Source organism: Ahaetulla prasina, chromosome 4 (genome assembly GCF_028640845.1).
Source record: "Ahaetulla prasina isolate Xishuangbanna chromosome 4, ASM2864084v1, whole genome shotgun sequence".
Classification (NCBI taxonomy): domain Eukaryota; kingdom Metazoa; phylum Chordata; class Lepidosauria; order Squamata; family Colubridae; genus Ahaetulla; species Ahaetulla prasina.
In genome coordinates, this window is record NC_080542.1 from 9,081,476 (window position 1) to 9,108,542 (window position 27,067).

At 38.5% G+C, this 27,067-nt stretch overlaps 2 protein-coding genes across 2 annotated transcripts; one reads left to right on the top strand and one right to left on the bottom strand.

Moving 5' to 3' along the window:
* Nucleotides 1-119: 119 nt before the first annotated feature.
* On the bottom strand, nucleotides 120-7,715 carry LOC131197107 (vomeronasal type-2 receptor 26-like). Its single transcript, XM_058180752.1, has 7 exons — nucleotides 7,697-7,715; nucleotides 6,805-6,976; nucleotides 5,718-6,009; nucleotides 4,534-5,397; nucleotides 3,446-3,673; nucleotides 2,971-3,097; nucleotides 120-1,021 (listed from the first exon to the last, which is right to left on the bottom strand). Exons 1-7 carry the CDS (start codon nucleotides 7,713-7,715, stop codon nucleotides 120-122), a joined length of 2,604 nt encoding a protein of 867 aa, XP_058036735.1.
* Nucleotides 7,716-17,649: 9,934 nt separating this feature from the next.
* LOC131197108 (vomeronasal type-2 receptor 26-like) lies at nucleotides 17,650-26,803 on the top strand. Its single transcript, XM_058180753.1, has 6 exons — nucleotides 17,650-17,729; nucleotides 18,763-19,054; nucleotides 19,232-20,089; nucleotides 21,168-21,398; nucleotides 22,618-22,744; nucleotides 25,902-26,803. The coding sequence occupies exons 1-6, from the start codon at nucleotides 17,650-17,652 to the stop codon at nucleotides 26,801-26,803; spliced, it is 2,490 nt and encodes an 829-aa protein (XP_058036736.1).
* The last annotated feature ends 264 nt before the right edge of the window (nucleotides 26,804-27,067 follow it).

The window sequence follows — 27,067 nt, forward strand, 5'->3', positions numbered from 1 at the left end:
GTCAATTTTCATGTTTCCCATGGAATGGAGGATAGGAAAGGAAATGGAAAAGACCAATCTTTAATTTTCCTTTACCTAATATTCTTATGCTGTAAATCATAAAAAAATGTAGATCTAATTTAATTATTTCGTTTGATTAGTTGGTGCCTGCTGTTAAGTTCTGGCCTGAACACAACGATGAAACATTTGGGGAAGAAGATGCACCCCAATAACCCAGCACTGGAAGACAAGATGGAGAAGATCTCCACAGCCACCATGGCTTTTCCTTTGGTGCTCAGATAGGTTGGAACAAAGGAGATCCATACACTGCAGAAAACCAACATGCTAAAGGTGATGAATTTGGCTTCATTAAAACTGTCAGGTAAATTACGGGAAAGGAAAGCCACAATGAAGCTGGCAATAGCCAAGAAACCCAGATAGCCCAGGACACAATAGAACATGTAGATGGAGCCTTCATTGCATTGCAAAATCATGGTTTCTGTAAGGGAATTTATGTCTAACTCAGGGAATGGAAGAGATGTTGCTAGCCACAGAATGCAAAGACCTGCTTGAAAAAAAGAACAAGAAAGGACAATGGAAAAAGCCAATCTTTTCCCCACCCATTTTCTCATTGAAGAACCTGGCTTAGTAGCCATGAAAGCTACAACCACGGTAATAGTTTTAGCTAACACACAAGAAACAGCAGCTGAGAAGATGGTGCCGAATGCTGGTTGACGTAGAAGGCAGGTTACTTTCCCTGGCTGACCAAGGAATAACAAGGAAGAGAGAAAGCAGAGCAGAAGGGCGATAAGGAGAGTGTAAGTGAGGTCCCGGTTGTTGGCCTTGACGATGGGGGTATCTCTACGCTTAAGGAAAATTACGAGCACATTGGTTGTCATGAGGGAGAAGAAAAAAGCAGCTGAGGCCAGACTGATTCCTAAAGGTTCTTCAAAGGACAGGAAACTCATTGTTTTGTTAAGGCATCGATCTTGATCCTTGCTTGGATACTGATCCTCAGGACATTTGAAACAATCTTCTGTATCTGGACAGAGGAACAAAAGAAAACTCATCTATTTTCTACTTACCACTTTTTAACAAAGAAGAATGATAATTCATTTTGTGATTTTTGCCCCATGTAGCTATATTCCAAGGGCTATCCCAAGCTATTTACCAACTATATCAAAAGTCGATTATTTATTCAAGTGTGCTATGAAAATATATGAAGTTGTAAAAATTCATTACAATGGATTATTTAATTTTAGATGATGCAGAATTCGGCTGCTGTTTTCAGCTGGTTATCTGTTTGTTTTTATTGTTATCATACTTTCGTATTTGTCAAGCTACGCAGAGGTTTTTTTGGGTTGTTTAGTCTAGAATTGTGTTTATTTTATTAATTAGTTAATACATTGCGATCTATAGCTGTTGGGTGTTATTTTTCATTTAATTTGAAAAGAAACATGCCAGCATTTCAAATGCTTTCTTAAATGTGTTTGTTTGCATGTTCACATAATTCTGTCCATAACCACCGTATAACAGGGGGTGACCTTGTGGCAACCTGGGCAGTGGTGAAATCCAATTTTTTTTTACTGCCAGTTCAGGGGTGAAATCCACCAGGTTCTGACTGGAGAACCGGTAGCAGAAATTTTGAGTAGTTTGGAGAATCGGTAGCGGAAATTTTGAGTAGTTCGGAGAACTCGCAAATACCACTGTTGGCTGGCCCCAGAGTGGGCTCTGAATGGAGATTTTGCAATGTCCTTCCCCCAGGAGTGGGGAGGGAATGGACATTTTACAATATCCTTCCACTTGCTGCCACTCGCACGTGTCGCCCTGGCCTCCGTTTTGCCTTCAGATGTTTTCCGGAAAGCCCTCTGCAGCCAATAATAGAGCTCTGAATTGATCTGGAAGGCATTTGCAGAGCTCTGTTATTGCTGAAGAGGGCTTTCTGGAAGGCACCTGAAGGCGAAATGGAGGCCGGGGTGATGCGTGCGAGTGGCGGCAAGTGGCCGCAGAAGAAGTGGGCCAGCAGCAGGCTCCTGCTGGGCGGGGCTGTCGGTGCCACTGCTGCGAGGTGAGTCAATAGTCTGAAGGCAAAACAGAAGCCAGGGCAATGCATGTGAGTGGTGGCAAGCGGCTGCAGAAGAAGGAGAGGCAGTTGTCAGGGTATGCGAGGCCTGGTAAGTAGGGCAGCTCCATCCCTCATCCCCATCCTAGTTTATTTTTAATCTGTGTGCCTCGCCCCACCCCCTTCACCCCGGGGTGGACGGGGTATTAATTAGTGCTAATTTTGTGGGTGGGGCTTAATTTGATCTCATGCACTCAAAAACGTGATAGGGCTTCTTTTCATGGTGGGTTGTCTTTTTGAAGAAACACGGTGTTATTTTAATACCTGGGTGATTATTGCTAAACGAGATTATTAATAACTGAGATTTTTAGGGGTTACCCATATTCCTTGCTTTATGGGCTAGAACAGTGGTCACCAACCTTTCGGACCGCAAGGACCACTACATTCATAATTTTCAATCCAGTGGACCGCTAATATGATCTGCCTAATGACCAACTGGGTGGGTGTGGCTAATTGGTCATGTGACTGGATGGGCATGGCCAACTTGATGCCATTCATGTCAAGAGGTGCCTCACCAGCCTCTACTCGCCCTTCCCTTCCCAGCCACTCCTCACCTGCCCACTCAGGCTCCTTAGGACCCCAACAGGTAGCAGTGGTTGGAACTAAACAGCCACCATGAGAAAGTGTCCATAGTTTGAGGACCCCTAATTTCATGCAATATAAAAAATGCAAATAATTTTTCTGCGGACCACCAAAATTTTCTTGCAGACCACCAATGATCCACAGACCACCAGTTAGTGACCACTGGGCTAGAAAACTTAAATTTCAGTAAGAAATAAATTTGTGCAGCTGAACCAAGGGTAACGTTTGATGAAACAATTCCTTTGCTGTCCAAAGTTTTCAAATATTTATAGAAGTTCATAACTGACCTGTCTTGCTTGAAATCTTCCCTTGTTGACAACGAACACAATCGTAGCAGCAGAAGCTTTTCTTTTCAGCTTTTCTCTTCCAATATCCAGGGCGACAGCATTCATTGCACAGAGAAACTGGAAGAACCTGCTCATAACATGAAAAAGTTTGCACAGGTAACTGCCAAGTTATTCAGCTCTTTCATCAGCTGAAAATACAGTCAACTAGTCATCCCATAAAGAAAATCATGACCAGCAGAGAACAGTTGGAGATATTTAACTGAAATCTTTCCATTATTTAAAGAAGTTGTAAAAAAAAATTTTCTACAGTTTCTTTTATGTACATTGAGAGCATATGCACCAAGACAAATTCCTTGTGTGTCCAATCACACTTGGTCAATAAAATTCTATTCTATTCTATTCTATTCTATTCTATTCTATTCTATTCTATTCTATTCTATTCTATTCTATTCTATTCTATTCTGCACTTCCATACCTGATTAAAACCTTTGTGCCATTCTATCAGATTTTCATTAATGATCAATTCATTTCCATGAGATGCATCAGGATCTAGCTTTCCAACTTTCACACTCCGGATGGACCTGTTTGGAAAAGCGATCATATTGATGATGCTAAATCCATCTACAACTTCCCTCTTCTCATTAAAAGACACTCCTTCTCCTGCTGTGTTGTTGAAAGAAATGCCTTGAATAAATGGGTGGAGCTACTTGAAAGAGAAAAAGAAAGCAATAAAGGCGAATTAAGTTGAATTAACAATGAGAAGAGAAATCAACATATTAGAAGTTCCATGTTTTAGTTCCCAAACTCATTATTCAGTTTCATTGGACAAAATGCCAATACAAAACAAAGAATAGAATAGAATAGAATAGAATAGAATAGAATAGAATAGAATAGAATAGAATAGAATAGAATAGAATAGAATAGAATAGAATAGAACACACTGCCTGACTCTGTGGTCTGTTCTCAAACTCCCAAATGCTTCAACCAAAAACTGTCTACCATTGACCTCACCCCATTCCTAAGAGGACTATAAGGGACGTGCATAAGAGCACACAAAAGTGCCTACCATTCCTGTCCTAATGTTTCCTTTCATTATATCAAATTAATACAATTATTACATACTTTTGCTCATATATATGCTTATATGATATTTTGTTGATTTATGTTGATGCTTGTGTATACTGTTGTGACAAAATAAAAAGAATAGAATAGAATAGAATAGAATAGAATAGAATAGAATAGAATAGAATAACAGTTGGAAGGGACCTTGGAGGTCCTCTAGTCCAACCCCCTGCTTAGGCAGGAAACACAGTTTTTTACAATAGAGCAAAACATTAACCTATCCATGAATAATATATACAATTGTGTGATACAATCTTTCTTGAGAAGAAACCAAAGTTTAATTTAATTGGAGCAGACAAGGTCAATAATTGTTTTTATCCTAGCTATTTGAAGAATAGCTTGTGCCTGGAATTAAAGCTTAGCACATTTTGCGAGCTAAACTATTTTGAAATAACGTGTTCATTGAAAAAAAAAAAAAAACCTTTGCTGGAGATATGTTACCCTAAAAGGCTGCAGTTCTGGAGATTCAGCAATTTTATCTGCCAATTTTTTTTTCAGATTGGATCCCTTGGATAGCATGCTATGCAAAGAATGAGCTACAGCATAAACTCCATTATAGATGCTGTAACTATGACCTGTCATCTGCAATTGAAATATAGATTCAGGAAGGTTTCCCAGTTCTTCATTCCCAGTGCATTTTTGTCTGTCCACTGATGACAATTCTGAATTAGGAAGGGAACAGTCGAATGCTGGCTCCCAAAAATAATTTCGAAATCCATCTTCATGGGTTGAATATGGCTTTATGGACTGAAGAAATCCCTCGAATTCCAGATTTTCAATTGAATGGATCTGAAAAGCTATGGCCCCATCATAAAACTGGAGATTCCATTCCCTCTGAGATCCTGGTAGCATGAAATCGATTTGGCTGGTGGTGATCCACACCTTGCTCAATGATGCATTTCCCTTATTTGCAGCATCCCATACAGATTTGAGAGCTGTGAGCCATGCAAGTGTAAAAGATTCTCCATAGATGATATATGTATTTGTTTTAACGTCTGTGAAATGTGTAAAAAAGTTAAACATTATATCACTAAATTTGCCCAAGTCATCCAAACAGAATAATTTTGGAAATCTTTGTGTGAAAGCTAAGCAGATTCCATGCTCAGAAAACAAGGGCTCCAATTTCTGCAAAAAATGTTCTCCGCTCTTGGTATCTGCAGCAAAGAGCCCAATCCATTTCCATCCAAAACGCTGAAGCAATTGGATAATCCCAATATATTGAAGAACTTCATTTGGGGCCATAAAGTAAAGTGAAGATGATTGACAGCTATCAATTTCTTCCAGGGGAAATGATCCATATGTGAGCTAAGAGAGAACATCAAAATATGGTATAGAGGAGTTATAGACAAATTGAATGATTGAATTGTCCTGTGGTGAATTGTCCTGCAGGTTGGCCATGATGAGATGGCCATGATGAGTTGGCCATGATGAGTGGGCCACAGTGAGTTGTTCCATTCTGCACCAAGAAATCTAACTTTTATTTTGAATCACTTGTTAAGTCTTAGATGAGATTTATGAGCACAAAAAGTTAAGGACGCTCTTGGGCACACTTAACCAATTGATTAATTCTTTAAAACAATTAATATGAACAAGATAGATCCCCTCACACTTGGACTTGGACTCACCTGTGGAATTTTGTAGAACTCTACAATTTCTGCCATATGGGATGAAGTATCTGATCCAAGTCCTCCAATGATGGCCAGAAGAATTTTCTGAAGTCCACATTTGTAGTTGGGGAGAAATTGATCTGATTTGAAAAGTAAGTCCAGGGTGGTCCGATAGGTCATCTTAGGGTTGTTGTAGCTGTCATAGATATGGAATCCAAGGGTAACATTGGGCAAGATTTGTGGGTTCTCATTGATCTCCTTGACAGCAAAGGCCAAGGAAAGGACATGCTGGTAGAATTTTGTAATCACACTGCAACAAATAAAGAAAGTCTTTCATGAAACAATTGTACAATGCATCGAAAAAACTGAGAAGTATATTTATTTATTTATTTATTTATTTATTTATTTATTTATTTATTTATTTATTTACTTACTTACTTACTTACTTACTTACTTACTTACTTACTTACTTACTTACTTACTTACTTATACATACATACATATATCCATCCACCCACCCATCCATCCATCCATCCATCCATCCATCCATCCATCCATCCATCCATCCATCCATACTTACTTACTTACGTACGTACGTACGTACATACATACATACATACATACATACATACACTTAAATTTATCAATCTTACCATGGGCTAACGCTGCTTTGAACTCCTGAAATATATTTGCCTACATTTTATCTTTCAAATAAACATATCTAAATTCGATGTTAATGCTCCTTTTTAGGGATATATTTCTCTTCCTGAAAAAAAATAATTCTATTTTTTTATTTAATAAGGGGACCATATATTTTAAAGTATTTCTTCATTTTATTAAATCCCCTTTCTTAGGGATTTGCAATCTAGCTATTTAGCCATCGTGTTAACCTACATAACATTAAATTTAAAATAAAAATGATGGGAAACAAAATCTACAGCCAGAAACTCTCAGAAACTAAAGTGATTACTTGATCTGATAAAGCTTTCATCTGCTTTCTTTAGGCACCTTTTTTTTAAATAGAGATAGGTGTGGTCAGCTAAAAAAAAACTGAAGAAAAGAAAAGAGGGATCATTAGGCGAAAAAAAGTGTGAGATTTGCTTACTCTGAAAATTCATATAGCTCCGGAGATGGATTCTCATAAAATGAATGTTCGCTGAAAGCATAGATGATCTGTGATGCCATCCCTCCAATGAGGATGTCACTTGGTTGGTACCATTCATGTGGAATTGGGATAGGATCGACCTCTGGGCACTTGAGTGCATTCACTTTGATCACTGGGAACATCAGAATGAATAACACATCAGCAGCCAAAACATCTTCCCAAAGAGGTCTCCAATATATCAATCCACACCAATGGATCTGACCTAGCATACTGGGATCTTCTCAACACACGTCCAGAGACAAGAGCATCAATCTAAACTTTTCATTTTGATGCAGATATGGACACGTGCTTCAATAATAACTGATATTTCTACAACTCAGATTTGAAATTGGTCTGATCAAAGAAAGAACGAATGCTGGAGAAATTGAATCCAATAGTCCTGTTGGATATTTCCCACCAGCCCAAGCTCTCTATTGAACCAGGATTAGTTTATAACCTCTTTCCAACTTGTTTTCTACTTTTCACTGCTTTCCAGAAAATCTCTGGAGCTTTGAGCAAATAAACACATGATAATAATTTGGACCAATTCCAGGAAGAGTTAATTATCTATTAAAATATTTTCCCCTAGCTGGCCTTAAAAAAACAACTATCTACTTTTTTAATTGCCAATTTGACAAAATGTTCCCCCCTTTCTGAAATAAAAATAATTTTAAAAACCAGCTGATATTTTTTACAATAATATACATACATGAACACAGAAATAAAGATGATGTATTGGATTTAACTATTTTAATTCAGAATATAGAATACAGGGACAGGTGCTTACAGAGAACAAAAAAAGAGAATATGTATAGCTCAGGGTTGAAATGAGGGGTCCTTGGTGCTCTCTGACCTTTGCTGTTTTCAGCCATGTCTAGATAACATCATGAGTCCTAGCAGGATCCTGACTTAGCAACCTGTAGATGACCCTGATGACATATGTAGGATCTCTTCCCAGAGTGATGAGGGTGAGGTGTGTCTATATTTCTGTAAAATTATAGGTTGTCACAACAAATGCTTGTTAATACAATCAGAAGAGTGGCCCTTTCACATATTCAGGACTCCAGACCAATGAAAAGAACCAGATATTCAGAGCTTTAGAAAAAGCCAGCATGTACCCACAAAGGAAATATCTGCGAGGAGACCACCAAGCTCGGAAAGCACCAATGACCAAGGGGTGGGATTCAGCCAGTTTGGACCAGTTCGGGCGTACTGGTTGTTAAATTTTTGCGCAGTTCGGAAAACCGGCAAATCATGCCAATCTCTGCAGCATCTGCCCGCCTACGCCACCCCACCTTGCCATGAGTGATGTCAAGTTGGCCACGCCCAATCAGTTACATGATCCCCCAGCCACACCCACCCAACCTAGGAGTTCCTCCTTCACTAGGAGGAACCGGTTGTTAAATTACTTGAATCCTACCACTGCCAATGACCCCTCAAAACCAACAGGATCAGGGCTTCTGGGTGGCGCCACCTTTCTCGCTGGGTGCTAATTTATGGCACTCCACATTGAATATGGTAAAAGCTGGATTTAACAACTGATCCCGGCTTCATTTCTCTCTCTGGTTGAAAGAGAGAGACAGAGCAAGGGGGAGGAATTGGGTAGATTCCCCTAGGGGCTTTGTTTTTGTAATACAAAGTCCTGAACGGTCGAATCCCCTTATTTACCCCTCCCCCACCTCCAGTATTCTCTGCGCTCCTGAAAAAGCAGGAAAAGAGGAAGGTGTCCACTTCTGCTAGCAATTGATTTCTTTTTGTGGATACGAAAAGCAGGCGGAACGAGTGTGAGGAACAATTATTGGTTTGCAAGTATTTTTGATTTTCTGACTTCCGCCCCCCCTTCAGTTTCGTTTTAGAGAAACTGAAAGCAGAGCGATACATCAAAGGGAGTGTTCTGTTTCCCTTCCCCCAATACTCCCAGCAAAGAGTCAGTCAGAGGCCTCCTTTTCTGATTTATTTACATATATATAAATGTCCTGGCTACGTCTACCCATGGGCCTGCCAAGTTTCTGGAGATAACAAGGAAATTATAGATAAGGCCAGAATTACTCACGAATATATTCTTCCCTCCGTTGATACAGATTGCCCGCCCAAATTCATTACTTTGTCCAAGACAAAAAACCAGGAAGTCCCGCCTCCTATTTATAGTCTCTGCAGATGTCACTGCATGACAATTATGACTTGGCTTTGTCCCAACTCTTCCGCTGCTGCGCACGCCGATCATGTCTACGTAACCTTGCGTCACTCCAAAACTGTTCTTGGGGCGTTGCCAAATCAGAAGGAGGCTCCATGGAATCAGGCTTTGCCGGCCCCTCCTCCTCCCTTTGAGTGGGTGCCAGGGAGGGAAAGGGCTCAAGAGAAGCAGGGCTGGCCAGGTCTTCTCCCTCACTTTCTGAATCATCCGAGTCCAGGAGTCCGGGTCCAGGAACCTGGGTCACAACAGGGAGCTTTGCTGTTGAATCGAAACTGAATGGAGATTTTATCTTATTGTGTTTGACTGTGGACTGTTGGATTATATTACGCTGTTTAAGTACTTTACAAGGGGATTCTCAGCAGGAATTTTGTTATGGAAGTTCTTTCAGAAGAATGGATTCGTGACTTTATACAGGACTACACAGAAAGTATGTATTTAATTATTCAAAAATACGAATTGATAAAAAATGGGGACGTTTTGGATGAGAGTTTGGAGCAAATTAACCAGTGCAATTATTCAGAAAATGGAATGGAGGACATACAAATAAAAGTGGATAAATATGAAGATTTGATCGTGAAGAAACAAGGTGATCTAAAGAAGTTTTCTTTAAATAGTTTGGATGAGCTGCCTGAATTTCTGCTACAGGAGATTGTCCCTCAAATGGAAAAGACTCACAAGCTTAATGTTTTCCAAGAGTTCTCTTTTTGGACTGATGGAATATATGGCAGTAATTTTTGGATTTCTGGACATAAGGAATTACTAGGAAATATTGTGATTGACTTTTTAAAAGGAGCAACGAAGGAAAGACAGAGATTAATGCACCAAAAAAAATGGCAAGAGACAAAAGTATTATTCTTGAAACAAGGTTTTTAAAATATTAATAGACAAAATATTAGTGTCCCGAAAGACAATTTGTGATTATAAGAGACTAGATATTTGGATATACTGGATTTTGATGAGGAAGGACTAAAGTTGAATAGATATTGTAATTAATTAAATAATATTGTAATTTTCTATTGAATTTTATAAATTTTATAATCTGTTGTATTGAATTTTAAATAGAATATTCTTGAAAGATCTTATGTAAGAAAGACTTGGGGAAATTATATGGTTATATGGTTATAGAAGCTATAAGGAGATATTCTCTGAACTGGATTGGATTTTTATGCTTTAGCTGGTTTTAAAATATTTTAGGATTAATTTGTTCTACTGATTTATATATTTTATTACTGTTTATTGTTAATTTTTTGAAGGATTTGGTTATGTAAGGAGGAAGTCAGAGCTAGAGAGGGAGAATTGGTATAATAGTTTGGGGAAAATTTTTTTTAGCATATGTTTGTTTTATTTTTAACTATACCTTGTGTTTGTTCCGGGAAGCCGGGGGGGAGGGGGGAGGGGGTTTGTGAAGGGAGAGGGGTTGGGGGGAAAGGGGAAAAAATTTTTTTGTAAAACTTTTTGAATAAAAAAAAAAACCAACAGGATCAGGGCTATCCTAATCCTTGGAGGGAAAATGCTGAATATTAATATAATTTTTAAAAAAACAATCAACACAGTTGGACACAGAAAGAAAGATGAAATATTGGGTTTAACTATCTTAATTCTGAATACAAAATTCATCCATGAGATGTTGGGTCATTCTTTCAGAGATATTTCCTTATCAGATTCCTCAATCGCTACAACAATAAAAGAGCTTCCAATGAATTCCTTCACTCGGAAACTTCTTAAAAATTTAAAGAGATAGTCAGAGGTATGCAGGCTTTGAACATAGCACATGTTGAATAGTATAATATTGCCTCATGATATTTTGCCTTGTGACAGAAAATGTTTTGTAAAATTTGCCAGTTTTCAATTCCACAATTTTTGTGGAATCAAATTTTAGTAAGTTCGCTCCTGTCAAGTACCTTGCCTGAAAAAAAGATTTTGTCCTAGGATACAATGTTCTGACCAATTAAGTTTACCCACACAATAATTTGGGTGCTATATAGATTTAGTTTAATAATGATATCTGAGATATTACAATATCATTATTCCCTGCTATCGTCTTTCCTCTCTCTTTCCTCTCTCCTGTACGGGTCTGGATGGAGAGAAACAGACTCAGGCTCAATCCATCCAAGACGGAGTGGCTGTGGATGCCGGCACCCCGGTACAGTCAGCTGCAACCGCAGCTGACTGTTGGGGGCGAGTCATTGGCCCCAACAGAAAGGGTGCGCAACTTGGGCGTTCTCCTGGATGGACGGCTGTCGTTTGAAGACCATTTGGCAGCCGTCTCCAGGAGAGCTTTTTACCAGGTCCACCTGGTTCGCCAGTTGCGCCCCTTCCTTGACCGGGATGCCTTATGCACGGTCACTCATGCTCTTGTCACTTCTCATCTGGATTATTGCAATGCTCTCTACATGGGGCTACCCCTGAAGTGCACTCGGAGGCTTCAGTTAATCCAGAATGCAGCTGCGCGGGTGATTGAGGGAGCCACACGTTGCTCCTGGGTAACACCCCTCCTGCGCAGTCTGCACTGGCTACCTGTGGTCTTTCGGGTGCGCTTCAAGGTGTTGGTTACCACCTTTAAAGCGCTCCATGGCTTAGGGCCCGGGTACTTACTGGACCGCCTGCTGTTACCCTATGCCTCCCACCGACCCGTATGCTCACACAGAGAGGGTCTTCTCAGGGTGCCGTCCGCCAAGCAATGTCAGCTGGCGGCCCCCAGGGGAAGGGCCTTCTCTGTTGGAGCACCTACCCTCTGGAACGAACTTCCCCCTGGTTTGCGTCAATTACCTGACCTTCGGACCTTTCACCGTGAATTGAAAACGTACTTGTTTATTCAAGCGGGACTGGCTTAATTTTTAATATCCTAAATTTTTAAATTTTAATAATTTTAACTGGTGTATTTTATTTACGGGTCAAATTTGACGGTTTTACTTTTCGGCCATTTATAGAATATGTTATTTTAACTATGGTTTTAATTTGTATATTGTTCTGTTTTAATCTGGCTGTCCTTCGGGAGAAGAGCGGAATAAAAATCTAACTAATAAATAAAATAAATAAATTTTTGTTTGGTGATTGCTGGGGATTCCTTCCCCCTTTGTTTATTTGTGTATATAGTCATTATTTTAAAAACCTACACTGATTCTCTTATTTTATTTATTTTATTTAATTAAATTTCTATACCGCCCTTCTCCCGAAGGACTCAGGGCAGTTTACAGCCAACGTAAAACAATATTAATAAATAAAGTTAAAAAAATGCTATAAAAATCTAATTCAATTTTGGCTAACGTTAAAACTAATTAAAACAATAACAATAAATAATAGATAATTATTAAAATAATAATAAAACCCTGACTAAAAACCATTAACACATTAGGCCAGCCCTGCGCGATGAAACAAAAGAGTCTTGAGCTCCGATAATGATTCAAAGAATTTTTCCACATCTGTTGTGTACATATATATGTATATGTGTATATGTATGTAGACACAACACACACATGTACAGTAGTGGCCAAAATGGTGGAAAACATTTGAGAAAACTATTTTTGAGGTTTGATGGTTAATAACACCACTTTTTTTTGGAGTAGTACCATACAATTATATATCAATGCAAAGATAATTTAATGAAGGATGTAATGCAATGAAGTTTGTTCAGTTATCTGTATTCTATGAAACATTATAGCCAAATAATTTTCAAATATTTTTTGAAAATTAAAAAAAAAAAAATTAAAATTTAAATTTAAATTTTAAAAAATTGTTTTTGAAAAAACAATAGAGTTTTCCTACTTGAAATCAATAGAATCATCAAACTATACATACCACAAATCACCACCAAAATAAAAAAACAAAAAACAAATTATCCATATCAATAAAAAAACTTCAATCCAAAAAAAAATCCCTCTGGAGAAGAAACAAAAAGGGCCATGCAGCAAACTTCAAAAACCGCTTCAGAAATATTTGCAACCAAATAAAAACTGAATGCACCATTTACCACACAAAGCAAGAAGACCTTCTGCGTACAAATTCCAATCTTGCTTTTTATAATTTTGTGAACAATAAACTTAAAGAATCAAGATCCATCCCACCACTAAAAGAATCTAATGGCAAAGAATGTAACGATGAAACAGTTAAAGCAAACCTCTTTAACACATTCTTTGGTTAACAGTGATGGCACATATCCGACATTCCCCAATCGTACCAACAATGATTACAATGACTTAACACATATAGACTTCACAGAAGATAATGTTGAAAAAGCTCTTCGCAAACTGAAACCATCTCTATCTATTGGGCCTGATGGACTATGTGCATACTTCTTAAAAAAACTTTCCACTAATATAGCAGAACCCCTAAGCATCTTTGATAAAGCTTTCACGACTGGTTCCCTTCCCAAACTTTGGTCTCTAGCCACAATCATCCCTATCTTCAAAAAAGGAGATCCCAGCCTAGTTGAAAATTACAGACCAATCTCTCTATGCTGCGTCACCTGCAAAGTAATGGAATCTATCATCAACCAATCCATTACCCTCCACCTAGAAACAAACAACCTCCTCTCTAATAAACAATTTGGTTTCAGGAAAAAATTATCATGTAACTTACAACTTCTCCACTGCAAAAACATATGGACTACTAATCTTGATCAAGGCAAAGCAATAGATGCAATCTACATATACTTCTGCAAAGCTTTTGACTCAGTAGTTCATGATAAACTTTTCCTAAAACTAAAATCTTATGGCATTTCAGGACCTCTTCAATATTACTACCCTTCAAAAAGACCTTGACTTTGTATCCGATTGGTCTAAAACTTGGCAACTCCAAATCTCAACCAGCAAATGCTCAGTCTTACATATTGGAAAAAAGAACCCAAACACTAAGTACAAGCTTGATGGACATTATCTTACAGATGACCCCTACCCTGTTAAGGACCTTGGAGTTTTCATATCAAATGATCTAAGTGCCAAAGCCCACTGCAACTACATAGCAAAAAAGGCTCTAAGAGTTGTAAACCTAATTTTGCGTAGCTTCTTTTCCAAAAACTCTACTACTAACCAGAGCATACAAAACATTTGCAAGACCTATTCTTGAATACAGCTTGCCTGTCTGGAACCCATACCACATTTCAGACATTAATACAATTGAACGAGTCCAGAAATATTTTACAAGAAGAGTTCTCCGCTCCTCTGTAAACAACAAAATACCTTATACCTCCAGACTTGAAATCCTGGGATTAGAAAACTTAGAACTCCGCAGACTCCAACATGACCTGTTTTTAACACACAGAATCATCTATTGCAATATCCTTCCTGTAAAAGAGTACTTCAGCTTCAATCGCAATAATACAAGAGCAAACAATAGATTCAAACTTAATGTTAACCGCTTCAATCTTGATTGCAGAAAATATGACTTTTGTAACAGAGTTGCTAACGCTTGGAACACACTACCTGACTCTGTGGTTTCTTCTCAAACTCCCAAAAGCTTTAACCAAAAACTGTCTACCATTGACCTCACCCCATTCCTAAGAGGACTATAAGGGGCGTGCATAAGTGCACAAAAGTGCCTACCGTTCCTGTCCTATTGTTTTCTTTCATTATATGTGCTTGTATATAATGTTGTGACAAAAATAAATTAAAAAAAAATAATGAGAAAAAGGAAGCACAACTTCCTGTATTATTATTGATATTAGGTTGATATCAGGTAGCTTTCCTTCATCTGCTTGTAGCCAATGAGCATGGGTGTTTAGAGAGCCAATCAGGTGTCATCTTGTTTTGGCAATGAGCCAATCAGATCAGAGCAGGATTCAGTTATTAATGTCATGTATTGAAGCTGAGAGGAGGACATTTGTCAGTTTGTTATGTGATCGCTATCAAGCTGGTGGGATTCTTTTGGTGTTCTTTTATTTAGTGAGCTTGCAAAAGGTAATAAAATTAAAGTAATGGTGCAAAGAGTTGACTGATCGCCCAGAAAGCGATGTAAAATAGTATTATTAAGTGAAGAAGGCTTGAGTTCTAAAGAAATTAGAAGAAAATTTACGGGCCTCTGGTGGCTCAACAGACTAATGCAGTCTGTTATTAACACATCTGCTTGCAATTACTGCAAGTTCAAGTCCCACCAGGCCCAAGGTTGACTCAGCCTTCCATCCTTTATAAGGTAGGTAAAATGAGGACCCAGATTGTGGGGGGCAATAAAAGTTGACTTTGTATATAATATACAAATAGATGAGACTATTGCTTAACACAATGTAAGCCGCCCTGAGTCTTCGGAGAAGGGCGGGATATAAATTCAAATTAAAAAAAAAATAGTGGAAACTTAACCTAAGGTGGCATTTCTAAGTTTTTAAAGAGGTTTAAGGAGACTCAGTCACTACAAAACCATACTGATAAAGGCAAGAAAAGGTGCAAAACAGCAAGTGATAATAGAAGAATTAAGAGACTGTACCTACATGACAGAAGAAAATCATCTGCTTGTATACAAGATGAAATGGTGCAATGCAATCTGAAGTTAAGTGCAAAAAGGACTGTTCAGCACAGACCTGCAGGAATTTGGCCTAAAATCTAGGATTCCATGAAAAAAAGCCACTTTTATCTCTCAAACAAAGGCTGAAAAGCATTACATTCTTGATTAAATTACCTTTCCATCGATATATAATTTTATGATACTACTCCCCCCTAAAAAAGTGGTGTTATTAGCCATCAGACCTCAAAAATACACTTTCCCCAAAAGGTTTCCACAATTTTGTCCACTACTATATACATATACATAAAGAGCATACCTCTATCAACAATACTCTTTTATCCTGCGTGGCCTGCACTGGCTGCTGGTAGCCTTCCGGGTGCAATTCAAGGTGCTGGTTATCACCTTTAAAGTGCTCCATGGCTTAGGACCAGGCTATTTACGAGACCGCCTTCTGCCACCGATAGCCTCCCAACGACCTGTGTGCTCCCACCGGGTGGGCCTTCTCAGGTTGCCGTCAACCAAACAATGTCGGTTGACGGCCCCCAGGGGGAGAGCCTTCTCTGTGGCGGCACCAGCCCTTTGGAATGAGTTGCCTCCAGGGTTATGCCAACTCCCCGACCTCCGGACCTTCGAACGTGAACTTAAGACTTTATTATTTCATCGTGCAGGACTGGCCTAAGCATCATTTTAAATTGTAATTTTAAATGGGTTTTATGTCGGTCTATGACCATTTTCATTTTGATTCGGCCTATTTAAATATTTGTTTTTAATTCTCTTTTAAACTTGCTGTTTGTATTTTGTGTTTTAAATACGGCTGTAAACCGCCCTGAGTCCTTCGGGAGAAGGGCGGTATAAAAATTAAATTATAAATAAATAAAAAAAAAATTTTTTGAAATTCCACATTAAAAAAATTGTTTGTTCACTATAGGAAATACTGGGAAACAATTCTATTGAAGCACAAATTTTACTGTAGAAATAACATCTGTAAATAAGTTTGTATGTTTCTAATTGGAGTACTTTAAAAGCTGGAATACTAGAGAGTATTAATCTGCTTGCAAAGTTGACCATGGCTGAACTTCCAAACATAGAAAAGTGCTTCTGAGAAAAGCTGCAGTGCCTGAACAATTGTAAAATCACATCTAATCTTTACTGCTTCACTATCCATTATATCATTTCTTTCAATCATAGATGCCATTCAAAGGAAAATTGATGATCTCTCCACTAGAATTATTCTAGGGACTGTAATTTGTTCACTTGGTCTAAGATGTAAACATCTGAAGCAGAAACTTCCAATCTATCAGCGAGAAGGCGGGAAAAAAATCTAAAGGTTTTGTCCCTTAGAGAGTTGCAAATAAGAGTAGCAATTGGAAAGATGTTATTTCTGCAGTAAAATTCGTTCTTCAGTAGGATTATTTCCCATTATTTCCTATAGAGAGGAAATGAATTTTTTAAAAGTTGGGTTAAAAGAGAATTAATCTGATTGCAAAGTTGACACTGGCTGAACTTCCCAAAAGAGAAAAGTGATTCTGGGAGAAGCTGAAGTATCTGAACAATTATAAAACCACATCTAATCTTTACTACTTGACTATTTCATCATTTCTTTCAATAATAGATGACATGCAGAGCAAAACTGATGATCTCTGCGCTAGAATTATTCTAGGGACTGTAATTTGTTCACTTGGTCTAAGATGTAAACATCTGAAACAGAAATATCCAAACTATTAGTGGGAAGGAAAAAGAAAACATCTAAAAGTTTTGTCCCTTAGAGAGTTGCAAATAAGAGTAGCAACTGGAAAGGGCAGAGTCTATAATATTTTTTCATTTCAAACTGTGATTTGTCACAGTACCAAAGTACCATCATTCGAGCACTATGTTAGTTGGATATTGGCAATCTGAATAAAGGACGTGGATGGATCTGTATTATTGTTATAACTGAGGAGTAGCAGCAAAGCTCTCAAGCGGTGTATTTAGCCCAGCTAACATTTGCTAATGCAGAATTCTGCTTAAAGTAAAATCAGACTCCTGCATATTTTGGAAGACTTTTTGCTGCCCAGATGTTTCTTTTTCTTCTTCTGTTTGTAACCCCAATAGTCAGTGTGAATAGACTTGCATGTCATGTGGAGGATCCAGTAGCTACTTGGTATGAGTGGTACCAGAAAGGAGATATCATTCTCGGCGAGATGGTTTCTATGATAAATTACCATTTGAATGAAGTCTCATTTCAGAAGCATCCCTCTCGAGAGTTTTTTGAATTTCCAGAGTATGGGTTTTCTATCTTGCTCCTCCGTAGCAGTTAGGAAAGTTTAATGCATACAGGGAAAGAGGGAAAGTTGGATTGTTTTCTTGCATCACGAGAACTCTTTCTCTCTGAGGTTGTTTTTACATCTCGGGAATTCAAGACAGCTTTTAATAAACGTAAATTCTGTCTGTGCAAAATTAGACCAAGCAACCCGATCTATGGTAGCATCAGGATGCTAGCGAGAAATATCATGGGCTGTTAGATAACCTCAAAACTACACGAAAAGTGCAACTCATGATATCATTATTCAACCTTACTGTAAGTTGAGAAGGAAAGAATGAAGAGAAATGTTATTTTATGAAATAGCAGGACGTTTTTGATTGTGGGAAGTGGCCATACGTTGATTCATTTTGCAACCATGTCAATCACAGAAAATATTTCATTCTGGCAGAGTTCTCAGTTGAGATGGAATAGCCCTATCTTAAATGTGGAGAGGGAGAGAGAGAGGGAGAGGGAGAGGCAGGGAGGGAGGGAAGGAGGGAGAGAGAGAGAGAGAGAGAGAGAGATTAATGATATATTTAATTCAGTTATAGCAATTACAATTGTTCGGATGTAAAAACTAAAGTTAACTTCTGAAAGAGTGAAATCATTTTATTTACCAGTACTAACAAATTCTACCAATATATACTAGAAAGAAATATCATTGGCTCTTATATAACAGCAAGCCTCCAAGCAAACTGAAATTTATAATCTCCTTATGAGACTTTATTGCAAATGATAGGAAAAATATAAAAATATTTTAGCTTTTTAAAAAGGAGGACATTTTAGTTTGTGGGAAGGGGCAATACGTTGATTCATTCTGCAACCATCTCACTCACAGAATAAAATTTCATTGTGGCAGAATTCTCAGTTGATAAGGAACAACCCTATCTTAAACATGGAGAGTGGGAGAGGTTATTGATGTATTTAACTCAGCTAAAGCAATTATTATAGCTGAGACATAAAATCTCCTTTAATGTTAACTTCTGAAAGAGTGAAATCATTTTATTTACAGGGTGTTAGCAAAATTCTACCAACATGTCCTTTCCTTGGCCTTTGCTGTGAAGGAGATCAATGAGAATCCACAAATCCTGTCTAATGTCACCCTTGGTTTTCACATCCATGACAACTATTATCACCCAATGATGACCTATCGAACCACCCTGGACTTACTCTTCAAATCCCAGCAATTTGTCCCGAACTACAAATGTGACAGCATGAAAAACCTCATAGCCATTATTGGGGGACTTAGCTCTGAAACATCATCCTACATGGCAGACATTGTAGGTTTATACAAGATACCACAGGTAGGCACTTGAAGAATAGACAGAAGAGTGTTATTTGTTTCTTCCCTTCTAAAAAATAATGATTAACGATAATCACTTAGTTGAATAACCTTACAAAAGATTGTTTTCATGAATAGAAAAACTGAGGTGAATATAATCCTGGTAATATATTTCTACATAACGTGTTCTTTGTTTTAGTTGACTTATGGATCATTTACCCCTCTGGATAGTTACAATGCTGGGACGTCCTTTTACTCCATTGTCCCCAATGAATCTTCTCAGTACATTGGGATTATCCGACTGCTTCAACATTTTGGGTGGACCTGGATTGGGATCTTTACTACTGATAATTGGAATGGAGAACGTTTCCTGCAGATCATGGAGTCCCTCTTTTCCCAACATGGAATCTGCTCTGCTTCCATTCAAAGAATCCCGTATTTAACCCACTGGGATAAGTTTCAGGAAATGTTTGAGAAAGCAGCAAATATTTATAGCAGTATAGCTGATGAGAAGATCAAGACCTTTATTGTCTCTGGAGACTCTTTGACCATTGCATGGGTGACTAGCATCATATTTTTAGTTTGCCCTGAATGTGAGCAGAGTTCCTTGCGAAAGGTGTGGATCATGACTGCCCAGATTGACTATTTACTAACAGGTATACAAAGAAAATGGGATCGGCAATTCTTTGATGGCGCCATTTGCTTTACAATTCGCTCAAGGCAAATTTCAGGCTTCAAGGAATTCCTAAACTTGATAAAACCTCCTTGGATTCAAGAAGATGGCTTTTTCCCACTTTTCTGGGGTCAAGTGTTTGATTGTTCATTGCCATCTTTTCGTTCAACCCAAGTGGACGACGACATTTGTACAGGAGAGGAAAAGCTGGAGGACATTCCTGGGTCTCTTTTTGAGATGCAGTTGACTGGGCACAGCTATGGTATCTATAATGCTGTCTATGTATTGGCCCAAGCTTTGCATGCTGTCTTCTTACTTCCATCTAATCACAGGCATTTGCTGAGGCATAAATCATCAAAATATGAAGATGCAAAACCATGGCAGGTAATTCTGTTTGAGAGAAATACTTTGTGCTGGATAACAGTAATTAAAAAGTTACGCTGTTTGAATTAAATAGGGTAGAAGGAACTATCAAAATGGAATAGAACATCTTTTTAAAAAATGCCTCATCTATATGACTTTATTTCCATCAATATATGTTTTCCACTTTACTCCTTGAGCTACTTCAGCATGCAAGTGTTAACTAAGATTCAGGTTTTTAGTTTTTAAATTCCTACAGTTTTTAGGCATTTCACCTATTACTGAAAATAATGACGTGAATCCTATTTAACCCAAATAGCTATACTTCAGTCCTTACTACATTCACCGCAGCTTTATGTCTGTGAAAATGATTATCAGGGAATCAACTCAGAACCAACTTAGAACTAAGGAGAAATTTCCTGGCAGTTGGAACAATTCATCAGTGGAACAACTTGCCTCCAGAAGTTGGGAATGCTCCAACACTGGAAGTTTTTAAGAAGAGGTTGGATAACCATTTGTCTGAAGTGGTGTAGGGTTTCTTGCTTGAGCAGTGGGTTGGATTGGAAGACCTCCAAAGTCCCTTCCAACTCTGTTATTCTATTCTATTCTATTCTATTCTATTCTGTTCTGTTCTGTTCTGTTCTGTTCTGTTCTACTCTACTCTACTCTACTCTACTCTACTCTACTCTACTCTACTCTACTCTACTCTACTCTAAAATTGAATGAAAATTAAAAAAAATGGTGGGAAGTCAGAAGCAAATCATTTCTTAGAAAAGGAGGAGGAGACCAGACAGGGAACCTAATTTTGGAAACTGTTTTTCCACTTGTTCATGTAGTACTTCTTAGGCTACATTGAAAAGAAGGAGGAAAGAAGATGCAGGACACTTGAATCCTGTTTATCTGATATTTGATCACTGAAATATCTGATCCTTCTTTTAGCTGCATATACAGAGGGCAGAAAATAAGGTCTCATGAGGTTGGAGAAATAGATTTTTAACATTGTCAGAGTTTCTCCCTGAATTGTAGAATACAACTACGATAAAATTACTCATAGCTTTCTATTCTTTATCGTTCTATTTTCTTTTGATTCCCAATATGATAGCTCCATCAATTTCTTAAAGGCATGACGTTCAACAATTCTCTTGGAGAGACCTTGACTTTTTATGACCATGCAAACATGGAAGGTGGATTTGATATCGTAAACATAGTCACTTTTCCCAATTCCACTTTCCAGAGACGAAAAGTTGGAAAAGTGGAACCGGATGCTCTGAATCAAGGAAAGGATTTAGTCATTAATGAGGACATGATTGTTTGGCATAGATCATTTAACCAGGTATGGCTTAAAGAGAGTTTGGTTGACCATTTTCAGTTGGATTAAATAGATTTAAAAGAAATGACATTTTTCCAGTTTAATTGTTGAAAACCAACTGCAGTAGTATTGTGAACAATATGTCAGGGTTCCAACCGATGCCCTAATTATATCATGAGCCTCGAGCCAAGCTTCAAAAGAAATCCAATTATTTATTAGGAACTTCATGTCAGCACATTCCCAAATGAAGCCAACTCTGACCCCACATAGTTTACGGCCACAATTATGACCCTGTTTCCTCCCTCCCCCCAGCGTGTGTTATTAATCACATTTGCCAACAGAACAATTTCATGAGTTGTAGAGATCACTTTCCTTGTTGTGGCTCCAGCCCCCACCCCCGGGCCTGGCCCCCTGCCAGAGAGTGACTCAGAGAGTGAGGTGGAAGGGCCGTCAGGGCTCCCTTCTGCAGGGCCGGCTTTCCTGGCTCAGCTCCAGGAGCCAGAGGCAGGCCAGGTGGAAGAGGTGATGAGGCCTCTGTCTCCTGTATCTCCCCTCGCCCAGGAAATGCTTCCAGACCCAGCTGGGGACAATCCTGGTTAGATCCCAGGTTTCGTAGACAAGAGAGGCGGGAACAACAGAAGCAGGGATGGGCCAGGCCTAGAAAGTGCTGAGTCACGGAGCCACACCCCACAGGGTGTGGGGCTGCTATACTGCTTCGTGACGAACAAATCAAACACCCTAGAGAGAACTTGAGCTGAAGTGCTGTTTATTCCTGACTTCCTGGTTGACACACCAGCATCAAGAAAGATAACAGAAAAACCTTGGCAGACGCTCGCTGGGTTGCTGCCAGAGCTGATAGCTGCCATGGACTCAATTGCCGGCTAACTGAGTCATTGCTCGTGCCTCCTGGACTGCAGTGGGGGGACAGAACACTCCTCCTGCCGCTGTTGGTAACCCTGGAAGACAGCCTTGAGAAAGATATGTCTGGCATGTGCTCCTGTCTTTGGCTGCCATACTGCTTTGTCGGTTTCCCACCTGCCTTGCCTATGGCAACTCGAGGGCAAGCCAGGGATGGTTTGAACTGAACATTTTCAAATCCCACTTATCTCATTAACTTTTGATGCCTATTTTGACAGGACCTTTTGATTGTAAATATGGTGCACATTTCATTTGTAGTGTAACAACTGAACTTGCTTCAAAACAATGTACCTTCACTTTCCAACATTATGAAATTGATAACTAGGTGCTTCCCATCTCTCTGTGCAATGAATATTGTCTCCCCGGTTATCAGAAAAGGAAGGATGAAGGGAAAAAATCCTGCTGTTATGATTGCGTTCCGTGTCCAGAGGGAAAATTTTCAAATAAGATGGGTATGGTGATAACTTCTCTATTTTTATTGTTACAGAGATGAACTTGAAATATCAGCCATAGTGCCATGACAAACAAATATACAATGTGAGAATTTTTGTGAATATGTTCTGCGGAATGTTTTCAGCAAATTAGTTTTAAGTTTATTGTTGGAAATTGAATGGGGCAATGAAAACACACACAAAAAGTTTTAAATTAAACAAAGAAAGAAAGCTAAAATTAAAAAACAAATAATAATAATAACAACAACAACAGAGTTGGAAGGGACCTTGGAGGTCTTCTAGTCCAACCCCCTGCCCAGGCAGGAAACCCTACACCATTTCAGACAAATGGTTATCCAACATTTTCTTAAAAACTTCCAGTGTTGGAGCATTCACAACTTCTGCAGGCAAGTTATTCCACTGATTAATTGTTCTAACTGTCAGGAAATTTCTCCTTAGTTCTAAGTTGCTTCTCTCCTTGATTAGTTTCCACCCATTGCTTCTTGTTCTACCCTCAGGTGCTTTGGAGAATAGTTTGACTCCCTTTTCTTTGTGGCAACCCCTGAGATATTGGAAGACTGCTATCATGTCTCCCCTAGTCCTTCTTTTCATTAAACTAGGTATACCGAGTTCTTGCAACCGTTCTTCATATGTTTTAGCCTCCAGTCCCCTAATCATCTTTGTTGCTCTTCTCTGCACTCTTTCAAAAACATAGACATGAAATTTATGGAAGCAAATTCTTAATATGTCAGGTTCCAGATGGAGAGTAAGGATGCCAAACACAAATTATGGTTTGAAACCTGCTTATCTGGTAATTACGACAAAGCAATCCAATGAAAATCTTGTTAGAGCTAATTGTTCCATGCTCCCACCACCTTTTAAGCACTGGTAGCTGCCCCACCCACATAGGCAATCCCACCCCATGTGACCCCGGAAGTGCTGAGCACTCGGCTGCTATCTGGGTGCGCTGCTGCGAATCCGCTTCTCAACTACGGATCAACTACGGTTGTGTCATTGCCGGTCCCCAGCCTGCTTCTCAGCCATTTGCACTGGCTAATACGATATGAACCTTTTACACAGGGGTGAAATCCAGCAGGTTCTGACAGGTTTCTGGAGAACCGGTAGCAGAAATTTTGAGTAGTTTGAAGAACTGACAAATACCACCTCTTGCTGGCCCCAGAGTGGGGTGGGATTGAAGATTTTGCAGTATCATTCTCCTGCCATGCCCCCCAAGTCACGCCCACCAATCCATACCACACCCACCAAGCCACACCCACAGAACCGGTAGTAAAAAAATTTGGATTTCACCCCTGCTTTTACACATTAGTGGTATATGGAATATAAATGACTGACTTCCCAATTTAAACCTTAATTCTTTTCATATCCACCTAGTTACATTTATTATGTGGTATTTCTGCATTTTGGGCTCTTCTGCAAAATCCATACCTAGACTGTGTATATATGCACATTCAATTTTGATGCCTGTGATTCCCATATTCTCCTTATGGGGAGCAATGCAAAAATGAACTTTAAGAGAAATGAAGGAAGAAAGCAAAATTAAGAGTAAACTTATTAAATAAAAATGATGTTTTGCAGCCTTAGAAAATTTTGTTTCCTATGTAGTTTGCACTCGAAATATGTCTGATATATTAATCTTTTGGAATTTCCTCCATGATATAATGTATTGAATTTTAGGGAAAGTATTTCATTTTCCTACATATCTTGAAGTGCAGTCTTGAAGAGAATATGAATTTAAATATTAAATTATTCCTTCAGGTATTCATAAAATCTTCATTGGGGCAGTTGTGTATAATAAGAACATAAATAAAGGGGCCTCTGTGGCTCAGACTGGTAAGACAGTCTGTTATTAACACAGCTGCCTGCAATTACTGCAGGTTCTAGTCCCACCAGGCCCAAGGTTGACTCAGCCTTCCATTCTTTATAAGGTAGGTAAAATGAGGACCCAGATTGTTGGGGGCAATAAGTTGACTTTGTATATAAATATACAAATAGGATGAAGACTATTGCTGACATAGTGTAAACTGCCCTGAGTCTTCGGAGAAGGGCGGGATATAAATGCAAATATAAAAAAAAAAGTTAAAAACATATTTTCTTGAGGTGTGCTAGTTTCTTGGGTGTACTCAAATTAGATATGACTTAATTTCAACAGTGCATTAAATATACATAGGGAGATATTCAAAGATATTTTCACTCTCTGGCTTGTATATTTTGTATCAAGTCACCATTAGCAATAGCAATAGCACTTAGATTTATATACTGCTTCACAGTGCTTTATAGCTCTCTAAGCATATTTATTTATTTATTTATTTATTTATTTATTTATTTATTTATTTATTTATTTATTTATTTATTTATTTATTTATTTATTTATTTAAATTTATATACCGCCCTTCTCCGAAGACTTAGGGCCGTGTACAGCATAAATAAAACAAATGTACAAAAAAGAAGTAAAATACAATATATGTTAAAAAAACTAATTCCATAAGCTGAGAATTTAAAATAGGAAGATAAAATTATAAAATAGCCCTGCTAAAACCCCACTAAAAACCCTCAATTAAAATTATCATTAGGCCAGCCGTAATGATAATTTTAGGCCAGCCCTAATTAGGCCAGCCCTAATGCCCCCAACAACAATCTGGATCCTCGTATTACCTACTTCAGAAGGATGGAAGGTTGAGTCAACCCTAGGATAACGATAACTATGCAAATAGTCAATTAACTTTCTCATGAATCCATGTTGAGATAAGGGTTTTTATTTTTAGATGCTCTTGTGTTGTTTTTTTTTCCAATATTCAAATGACCTATAAGCAGTGGTGGGATTCAGCCAATTCGCACCACTTCGGGAGAACCGGTTGTTAACTTTCTGAGCAGTTTGGCAAACTGGTTGTTGGAATAAATCATTAGACAGAGAACCGGTTGTTAACTTTCTGAGCAGTTTGGCAAACTGGTTGTTGGAATAAATCATTAGACAGAGAACCGGTTGTTAATTTACTTGAATCCCACCACTGCCTATAAGCAAACTATAACAAAGATGGGTGCATCATGAAAACGATTAGCTACTTGCCAGATGAAGAACTTTTAAAGGAATCAGTTTAGCCATTGTTGCTACTCTACATTTACTCACTAAAACATGGCTGGATATTTTTTTCAATTTCAGATATGGTAGCTTGCTTCCAATGTCCAGAATATCAATACGCAAACCGAGAAAGAAATGGCTGTCTCCTAAAAAGGATAAACTTTTTGTCTTATGAAGAACCTTTAGGGTATAGTTTAGCTTGTCTTGCTGCTGTGTTCTCCCTCATTACAACATGGGTGCTGGGAACTTTTATTAAGCACAAAGACAGCCCTATCGTGAAAGCCAACAACCGGGATCTCACCTACACTCTCATCATCTCCCTTCTGTTCTGCTTCCTCTGTTCTTTGCTCTTTCTTGGACAACCTGGGAGAGTCACCTGTCTCCTCAGACAGTCTGCATTTGGCCTTACCTTTTCATTGTCCATCTCTTGTGTGTTGGCCAAAACCATCCTTGTTTCTCTTGCCTTCAAAGCCACCAAGCCAGGATCTCGGATGAGGACATGGGTGGGGAAAAGACTGGCTGTTTCTATTGTCCTTCTCTGCTCTCTATTCCAAGCTACCATCTCTATTGTGTGGTTGTCAACCTTTCCCCCATTCCCAGAGTTAGACATGCATTCAGTCCCTAAAGAAATGATTCTACAATGCAACGAAGGGTCAGTTGTTATGTTTTATTGTGTCCTGAGCTATATGGCCCTCCTTTCATTTGCCAGCTTCATCGTGGCTTTCCAGGCTCGTAAACTGCCTGACAGCTTTAACGAAGCCAAGTTCATCACCTTCAGCATGTTGGCTTTCTGCAGTGTGTGGGTCTCCTTCGTCCCAACCTACCTGAGCACAAAAGGAAAAGCCATGGTGGCTGTGGAGATCTTCTCTATCTTGTGCTCTAGTGCTGCACTCCTAGGATGCATCTTTGCCCCCAAGTGTTACATTATTGTGTTGAGGCCTGATTTAAACAACAAGGAACAGTTGATAAGAAGACATGCTTAAGTATCTTTTTCTTTGCTTGATTATGTTTTTAAGTTAATAAGAGTAAGATTCGTCAAAATTAGAAAATAATTTTTAAGTTATCCATATTAAAGTGTCTTTAACATTCTGATTTACTTGTAGCTCTAAAATCTGGATTTAGGGGAAATCTGCATTGGGGAAAGTTTGATAAAGAGACATTCTTAAATATATTTTTCTCTGTATGTTTTTTTAAGTTGGAGGAGTAAACTGGAACAATATTATTAATTAATTTTTAAGTTATTCATA